At 43.2% G+C, this 10000-nt stretch overlaps 1 protein-coding gene across 1 annotated transcript in view; it reads left to right on the top strand.

Moving 5' to 3' along the window:
• Nucleotides 1-10000, top strand: part of dcc (DCC netrin 1 receptor) — a 134980-nt gene that overhangs the window by 54136 nt on the left and 70844 nt on the right. Inside the window, exons 7-8 of the mRNA XM_047344530.1 lie at nt 3835-3989; nt 4361-4481. Of these exons, the coding sequence (XP_047200486.1) occupies nt 3835-3989; nt 4361-4481 (276 nt within the window). The remainder of the gene's footprint in view (nt 1-3834; nt 3990-4360; nt 4482-10000) is intronic.

Here is a 10000-nt window from a genome sequence, read left to right as displayed (position 1 = left end):
AACTCAATCAAGTCACAGAGGGGAAAAAGGAAAAAGGACTTAACGTGACTTTTCAGCTGCCTGACCCTGACAGGGCTGACCCTGAGCGTTTTACCCATCATGCTCTGATTATCAAAAATGACTCAATGCATGTGACCCTGTGGAGAAATGTCTTCCCCCACTTTGCTCCAGAAAGAAGAAATTCCTGGTGAAAGTGTGAGGTGTGTTACGACAGACATCTGCTCATTTTCCCCATCTGCCGTTGACTTGGCGGATTGTTTGGATGTTTGTGATGATTCTTGTGAGATTCCTGTTCCTTCTTGCGGGACAACTGTCCGTCTGTTTGCTTCTTGTTTGCCACCGTTAATCCTGCCATCTGTGGGTTTCCTCTCACAGAACTAATATTATGCTGCTGGAAGGAAACGATTTGAGAATTGAAGGTCATTGTGATTGATTTTTCAGGTTCAGCACAATCTGTCACACAAACTGATTTGACTGTGAAATCGTGACTCTCGCTCCTTCCTTTCCTTACCTCCTACACGTAATCCATCATACGCATTTGACCTTTGACTTACTCTGCTCCCTCTGCTGTGTTGGTTTCTTCCTCACGATGATATCAGCAGTGTGCCGACTCTACCTGTGTTTACCTCCGTACAGACGTCTCCAGCTGGGACGGACCGGTGAGGTTGTCCTCGGGCGTTTTGGTCCAGCTGTGCCCCTCAGCGGGAAAGCGACAGTTCTAATCCGATCGAATTTGGGTCAGTCCTGCTGAAATAATTAGAAGTTGTGAATACCCACTGTGTCATCCCGCCACAATGACCACCGCTGGTACTCGTTAAACTGCTGCCATGGCAACCAGCTGGAAGTCTGTCTTCCTGCTGTGAGCTGCAGCTGAGGAAGAAATCCCCCCCAGCACAGCTGTTCTTCATGTTTTCAGACAACAGTGTCAAGAGTTTCATCAGCGGCTCGTTCACGACCTGGTTTCATTTTGATTAGTGATTCATGGCCGAGTAAAAACAGTGACGTGGCTGGAATCCCCTGCCTGTTTATATAGCTTTTGGGTTTGGGTTAACGAGACATGGTGGTAAACGAAGGATTTTCTACTTGGGTCCTCAGCTCTTTCTCTTACCATCAGCCACCCACATAGCTAGCTCATTAGCTTTGTCACCAGTGCAAAATGAATTCTGGGATATGTTGGCCTGAGAAGGATCCGTCCGTTGGATCCTCATTGCTCATAATGCAAGGACACATTTGTTGGCTGTGATGAAATCTGTCTTTACAGCCTCTAACAGATGAAGATTGGGAGACAATGTATTTCCACCATGTCTTTATCTCACTAATGAAAAACACTAATATGTTATTAATCCAGATTTATTAAATATAGAGGCAAGAAAGAAAAATAGATAATTTTACTGAATAAAAAAAGTTAAACCGTTTGGTTTTTACATATCTTTTTAAGCTTTTTTACAAGAACGTAAATAATAAGAAAACAAACAATCTTTTAAATGAATTACATACATGTAAGACACATGAACTGGAAAACCAGCGTCAGCTGATGCTGGGAAACTGTTGAAGCTCCAATCAGAAAGAAAGAGTCAAATATAAAAATACAATTCAGCATAATAATAAGACAATAAGTAGTGTAATACTACATATGACCTGTAGTGATAATTATATAACACTGACCTGAGGCCTTTTGCATAATGAGTAATAAAATGTTTCATACTTTTAGATCAAATGTCATCAATGTCTATATTTACCCCCTTTTTATCAAATCAATAATTTTTCACACAGTTTAGTTGTTTGGTTCGTTTCCTCTTTATATCCTCAGGGTTTTCTCCGTCTGTGTGGGAGAGTAACACAAACATTCGTCCTTCATCCTCCACTGACAGTTCACAGCCCATTGACGGTCTCAGACACGTGTCGCAGAGTGAGTGACACGTGTCGCAGAGTGAGTGACACGCTGGCGAGCGTGGAGCATGGTCGTCATTAATGGCAGATAATTGGTGGTTAAGCTCCAATTGAAAGAAGGTTTCAGTTCACGCAAAGAGAGTTTAACTCAGACACAGTGTGTGTGTGTGTGTGTGTGTGTGTGTGTGTGTGTGTGTGTGTGTGTGTGTGTGTGTGTGTGTGTGTGGATGTCCTTTAGTGGACACACACACACACACACACACACACAGCAGATGTTCATTGAAATGAATGATGGAGCAGATTTCCATTTGAATGCTAAGTGGAAGTTAGATAGGCAGCACCACTGATACTGTGTGTGTGTGTGTGTGTGTGTGTGTGCGTGTGTGTGTGTGTGTGTGTGTGAACATTTCCTTACTGGTCTTATCATACTGCATTAACTCTTCTTCTATTGTATTGGACGCCGTATTCACGTCCGTCATAATATCAGTTCTAAATGTCCAGGTGATGGACCATCGCTCTCAGCTGTTTCCTGCAGGAAGTAGAATCGTATTAACCAGGCAGAGCTGCCGTAGTCGTGTGAATCACCAAAACTCAGCCTAGAAAAAGAAATGTTGTTGTTACCGTGGTAATCAGAGTCGAAAAAAACATAAATAAAAAACCAAACAATCAATGGAATTTAATGATAATCAGAGAGAGGAGAAAACACATGAAGGTTTTTATCTTCTAAGTTTCAAATACTCAAAGACTTTAGATCAAATCAGATCATTACATATCATTCAGCTTTTATCCAGAGCGACTTCATCAACCATCATCATCTATATAACAAAATTAGACTATTGCCTAATCACTTTGTGTAGTGGTCAGTGTGGTTTGTGTTGTGTAGTTGTTGTTGTGTAGTTGTGTAGCTGTGTTGAAGCTGCATCTCCACATGATCATGTATCGATGAGAGTGACAGAACTCCTCTTCTCCTCTTCTCTTCCTCCTCTCCTCCTCTCCTCTTCTCCTTTCCTCCTCTCCTCCTCTCTTCTTCTCTTCTGCCTCTCCTCCTCTCCTCTTCTCCTTTCCTCCTCTCCTCCTCTCTTCTTCTCTTCTGACTCTCCTCCTCTCCTCTTCTCCTTTCCTCCTCTCCTCCTCTCTTCTTCTCTTCTGCCTCTCCTCCTCTCCTCCTCTCCTCTTCTCTTCCTCCTCTCCTCCTCTCCTCTTCTCTTCTGACTCTCCTCCTCTCCTCCTCTCCTCTTCTCCTCTCCTCCTCTCCTCCTCTCCTCTTCTCTTCTTCTCCTCTTCTCTTCTGACTCTCCTCCTCTCCTCTTCTCCTCTTCTCCTCTCCTCCTCTCCTCCTCTCCTCTTCTCTTCTTCTCCTCTTCTCTTCTGACTCTCCTCCTCTCCTCTTCTCCTCTCCTCCTCTCCTCTTCTCCTCTTCTCTTCCTCCTCTCCTCCTCTCCTCTTCTCCTTTCCTCCTCTCCTCCTCTCTTCTTCTCTTCTGCTCTCCTCCTCTCCTCTTCTCCTCTTCTCCTCTCCTCCTCTCCTCCTCTCCTCTTCTCTTCTTCTTCTCTCTTCTTCTCTCTCCTCCTCTCCTCTTCTCCTCTCCTCCTCTCCTCCTCTCCTCTTCTCTTCTTCTCCTCTTCTCTTCTGACTCTCCTCCTCTCCTCTTCTCCTCTCCTCCTCTCCTCTTCTCCTCTTCTCCTCTTCTCTTCCTCCTCTCCTCCTCTCCTCTTCTCCTTTCCTCCTCTCCTCCTCTCTTCTTCTCTTCCTCCTCTCCTCCTCTCCTCTTCTCCTCTCCTCCTCTCCTCTTCTCCTCTTCTCTTCTTCTTATTGCGGTGCCAAAAGGTGCAGCTAAAAGAATAGTTAGTGGAGTCCTCTTCTGTGTAAATAAGTGAGGTCGTCCTGTGATGAAGGTCTGTGGTGCCCCCTGTTGTTTATGTGTTGTCTTGTGTGTTCCTGCAGTGCCTCCACAGTTCCTGAACTACCCAACCAACACGTACGCTTACGAGTCCACCGACATCGAGCTGGAGTGTGCCGTGACGGGAACCCCTCAGCCGACAGTCCGCTGGCTGAAGAACGGAGAGGAAGTCATCCCCAGCGACTACTTCCAGATTGTGGTGAGTCAGACAGAAACATACACACACATCGATGGTGAATAAAGATGGACGACCCTTACCCCAGACTGTCCCTATCTCCCCCTGGTGGCTGGCCGCAGTATGGATCCTGTATGGATGGGTGGATGGATAGATAGATATTACTGAATTAATGACACAGTGAGAGTGATAACAAAAACAAGAATTAATAATGAATGAACATTGTTTGTGTTAAAAAGAGGAAGTGAGTGTAGCAGTATGTTGTATTTTCATAATCTCACTATGTGTATTACTCTTAACATGTAATCCCATAATCCTCAGTAAAGTAATGACACACACACATTCCCTCACATTTTTGTATTCATTTATATGTTGTTTGTGTTGTTGTTGTTCAGGACGGCAGCAACCTGCAGATTCTGGGTTTGGTAAAATCCGATGAAGGATTTTATCAATGTGTCGCTGAAAACTCGGCCGGCCGCTCACAGGCCATGGCTCAGCTGCTGCTGCGAGATCCAGGTAGGAAAACACACACACACACACACACACGTGCACACACACGTGCACACACACACACACACACACACACACGTGCACACACACATACACACACATGTGCACACACACACACACACACACGTGCACACACACACACACACACACACACACACACACACACACACACACACACACACACACAGGTTAAACCTGAATATGTGTAAAATAACTGGTCTCATTTAGTTTGAAAACTCTGGGTTTGTGTTTCAGTCTGAACAGAAACTGAGACTTTAGTAAACGATGACACGTTCTCTTCCTGATTGGTTCTCATCAGTCACATGACTCGACTACCAGCGGTGAACACAAAGCTAACACTTCCTGTCAGTAACACTTCCTGTTTCTAACACTTCCTGTCAGTAACACTTCCTGTCAGTTACACTTCCTGTCAGTAACAGTTCCACCTCGTCGTCCCTGCTCTGACTCTTCACCATCACTGCTCCTCCTTCAGAGGAGTTTCTGTTACTAAGCAACCAGCTGCAGAGGAGACATCTACTTCCTGTTTACATCACATGACCAGTGGACGTGAATGGTCATGTGATGTGTGCTTTCAGAGTTGTTTCTTGGATGTTTTCTGATGCTGAGCAAAAATGCTAAAACTAAATGTACAGATGTAGATGAAGGCCTAATGTTAACTTATTCCTTCTTTGCTTATGAAGAGATGCGTCTGTTTCAACGATGTAACATCAGTGGTCACATACGTCCATGTGTCCTTCACGTGTCCTTCACGTGTGGGATTCACTCCCAGTGAATCAGTGGAGGATCCTCTGCTGTTCACACTGCTCCTGGATTTAGACTTTATACAGGAGCTCAGGAGGAGGAAGACAAACTGAGTCTGATCCTCCAGAGAAGATCCAGAGAACTGAGGAGCTCAGGTCTGGAAGATGTCTCCTCAAAAGAAATTGATCTCTGGTGTCCTAACATTGTCTCACTTGAATTATTGGCGACACTGCCCCCCCACGATTTCCTGTGGTACTGCTCCATTTCATCTGTTTTGTCTGTATCCGTAAGTTTTCAGAAGACAATCACATGGAATGTACGCAGAGTTGATAGGTTATCAATATCCAACGATGAGCATTAAATAAGCCTTAACTATTACACTCATTAGCTAATTAGCTAACTATCTAAAGCTTATACCATGTGCTACCTTTCTTTCTTTCTTTCTTTCTTTGTCTCGACTTTAATCACTGTTCAGTGTGTTACTCCTCCCCTGAGCCAGCAGCACAGATGGCAACATACACACACACACATTAAGAGGGTCAGATGGTTGGTGTTATCGCTTGGTTACTATCGCCACGGGAACCAAGCATCCCAGCAGGCTCACAGCGGCCAATCAGACGTTCCCACGAGAAATCACGGCGGGCGTGTGAGTGTGTGTGCGATTGTCAGCATACCACCTTGTTACCATGACAGAGCCTCTTGATCCTCGAGTGGCTCTCCACACACACACACACACACACACACACACACACACACACACACACACACACACACACACACACACACACACACACACACAAGCACACACACACACACACACACACACACACACACACACACACACACACACACACACACACACACACACACACACACACACACACACACACACACACACACACTGGCAGGCAGAAGCACAGACACAGACACACACACACACACACACAACATAAATAACTAAAAATAATTAAGTAAAAGCTATTTAGTAAAAGTAAGTTTTGAGAGATGATCCATAAAACATGATTTTGGTTTTCTGGTTTTTATCTTCTGTTCTGTTTCCTTGATTTTAGTTTTTTATTGTTGTTGTCGGGACGACAGTCACAACAGTTCATCTGTTCTCACACAGGAACTTTACCTCAAACTTCACCAACTTTAACAGAAGCTGGTCAGAAAACAGATGAAATGTGTCGTTCACCACAACGAGACACTTAATGAAAAATGTTTTCTCATTACGTTGATAAAATTATAACACTGGTGGAATCACATCAAAACATGATTTCCTCTTGTAAATTGTTCGTAAATTAAATTGATAAACATCCAGGAGACATGTTCCCTTTATTCTCTTCTTCATTATCTCCCTTGATTTATCTTATGTTCGTCTTCGGCTTCAGTTTTTCTTACTTTGTGTCATCTGCTTATATCAGAATAATGTGAACACACCATTTTCTCTTCTTCTACTCTTTTCTTCTGTTTCCTTCCGTTTCCTCTCTTCTTGACTAGAAATGCTTGATTGGTTGGATGTTTTAAAACAGAAAGATAATAAAAAAGAGCAAGTCATCAAATAAGTCCAATGACTCTGATCATTTTCAGGCTGAATAAAGGAGAGATGGAGAATGGAGGGATGGAGAGAGAGAACGAGAGAGACGGGGGAGGGGGCAGACGTGAGGAGAAAACAGAGAAAAAGAGATAAAATCCAATCAGCCAACACAGAGATGCTGGAAGATAAAAGAAAGAGGAAGGATATGGATGAATGGAGGGAGAGAGAGAGAGAGAGAGAGAGAGAGAGAGAGAGAGAGAGAGAGAGAGAGAGAGAGAGAGAGAGAGAGAGAGAGAGAGAGAGAGAGAGAGAGAGAGAGAGAGAGAGAGAGAGAGAGAGAGAGAGAGAGAGAGAGAGAGAGAGAGAGAGAGAGAGAGAGAGAGAGAGAGAGAGAGAGAGAGAGAGAGAGAGAGAGAGAGAGAGAGAGAGAGAGAGGCAGAGGAAAAAGAAACTAAGAGACGGGAGGGTCAAGCGAAGGGCAGGACAAGAGAGAGAGAGAGAGAGAGAGAAAGGAAGGGGGAAGTGTGTCAGCCATGACAGATTTGTATTCCACAGTGAGTGTCTGACCTTAGCAAACCCATCACACACACACACACACACACACACACACACGCGCGCACTCAAACACACGTACAATCACCCACACACACAAATGCACAATCACACACTCACTCACTCACTCACTCACTCACTCACTCACTCGCGCACACAGAAATGCATTTACTCCATCACCTCAGCTCTCTCTCTCCACCCACACCTTACCCCCACTAAACAATGTGTGTGTGTGTGTGTGTGTGAGTGTGTGGTGGTGAGTGTGTGTGTGTGTGAGTGTGTGTGTGTGTGTGTGTGTGTGTGTGTACGTGTGTGTGTGTGGGTTGGGAATGTGGAGAGCGTGGTGGGGGTAGGGGACTCTGTCTGTTGCCATGGTGACAGTAGCCTCCTCTCTCACATCTTCTACCCTGGGAGGACCAAATGACTGAGTGTGTGTGTGTGTGTGTGTGTGTGTGTGTGTTTGTGTGTGTGTGTGAGTGTGTGTGTTTGTGTGTGTGTGTGAGTGTGTGTGTTTGTGTGTGTGTGTGTGAGTGTGTGTGTTTGTGAGTATGTAAAATTATGGAAAAGTAGCATTATCAGTTTCCTGTTTACCTTTTACATTTCTAATCAACAGAAAAAATTAATGATTCCATAATCACATTTTAAAATGTGACGTTTTTAAGATTTTATTAATTTGATAAAAATCCATCTTTGGTCCGTCGGGTCTGATAATATCAATAAAGATTGATTTGATTCAAACCTATAGATTTTATGTGTGTCCTTGTTTTCTTAAAGCTTGATACGTCTGCTACGACGCTGCATTCAGGTTGGGAGTTGACTTCTCCTCCAACAGGAAGTGACTTCCGACAGGAAGTTCAATGCTGAACGCAGTGTTCCCAATTGACTTTTAAACTGTTGGATGCATGACCTTTGACCTTTCCTTCAGTTTTCAGAAAACATCAAACATGATTATAGATCACAGATGATCGATCCCTCTTATTTTACTTCCTTCCTCTCTCCCTTTGAGCTCCTTATCGTACCTGTCTGTTTCCCGATTCTTCTTAGCCACATTTTCCTCTTCCTTCTCCTCCAGGTCATCTCTTATTCCTCTCTCACTTTTCCTCCTCCCCCTCATGTCCCTCTACCTCCTGACAAACTGGGTGTTTTTATTTTTGTGACTGACTCTGAATCTCTGCTCTGTCTTGCTCCCTCGCCTCCACAACAACAAAACAAATCGAGCGTCTGTAGCGATCTATCTGTCGGAGTGTCATTTCAATCCGCTGCGAGCGGCAGGCGGCGACCTGGGGACGCCTCAGAAATGGCTTCAAAGCGCCTGGAGAGGATGGATTTAATGAAACTCTGCTCAATATCACCTGCTTGATATGGAAAGAGAGAGACAGGGAGTTGTAGGAGCCTTTAAGATTCAACCACAGTATAAATATGTTCACGTAGAATAAAATAAATCCAAGACAACATATATATATATATATATATATATATTTGTGTGTGTGTTTGTACAAAATATCTTCACAGACCATTAGGTTGCTGGATAAGAATATGATATTTTAGCAAAACTCTGAGAACTAAAAAATCTGAATTGGAAAAATAAAGAGCAGACACACAAACAGAGACTTGATGTAAACATCAACTATCTTTAGACACTGTTGTTGTTATCTTTCTTTGTGCAATAAATTCAAAAGTCATTTAAGATTTACAGAAGGTGAATATAATGTCGCACCATGAATACAGTCACCCACCAACCACGCTACAGCATGTCAGCCTGAACCAGCTTCATGTGTTTGTTCCATAGTTTCAATTCATCGGGTAGTTTTGGTTTCACATTGTCATTTAAGGACAAAAGAATTTTGTCTGACATTAGAAGATCCAATGTTTTTATAAAACAAACATAATTATTTTAAATTCTCTCTGCAGTTCAGATTAAAAAAACTTTTTTGAATAATATTAGTTTCTTCAGCTCCCCCTCTAATATTAGGGTTAGGGTTAGCCCTAACCCTAATTGACCCTAATTGACCCTAATAACCCTAATAACCCTAATTGATCCTAACCCTAATAATCGTCTCACTCTCCTCGTCTTTCATCAGATCAGTGTCTTCTCTATCGTTACATGTAAACCTGCATGAAAATCCACAAGACGGAGGAAGATGGGAGGAAAATATTTATCTTCTCTCATCTCATAGACCTGATGTTTTTGCCATGTTGGTTTTATTGATCGGAGAAAATGGAAGGACATCCATATAGCCTGTGTATGTTGTATATATGTGTGTGTGTGTGTGTGTGTGTGTGTGTGTATGTGTGTGTGTGTGTGTACATGGATGTTGTATATATATATATATATATATATATATATATATATACTATTCGCTTCAACTGTGGATGTGAATAATTTGTTGATGACTGCAGTCCACACATACTTCTAATGTTCATGTTGATTTAATTAGTGTTATTAATGTAAAATGTTTTCATGCTCTAATGTTCAGAATCACTCTCCTCAGACTGTCCATCGCTGCAGCTCCTCTTTTCAGCCTCTGTCTCAAACTCTGGATTTTGGCTCCTGTCTCTTTAAGACCCTCCTCCTGTTAAAGCCCAGTTCTGCTCTGATTGGCCAGCTGTTCCACTCTGCTGTGATTGGTCAACAGCTTCCTGTGTGTAGGAAAGGCCGGCTTCCACCTGGTTT

The sequence above is a fragment of the Hippoglossus stenolepis genome, chromosome 18 (genome assembly GCF_022539355.2).
Source record: "Hippoglossus stenolepis isolate QCI-W04-F060 chromosome 18, HSTE1.2, whole genome shotgun sequence".
In the NCBI taxonomy this organism is placed as follows: Eukaryota; Metazoa; Chordata; class Actinopteri; order Pleuronectiformes; family Pleuronectidae; genus Hippoglossus; species Hippoglossus stenolepis.
This window is presented reverse-complemented; position numbering and strand designations above follow the sequence as displayed.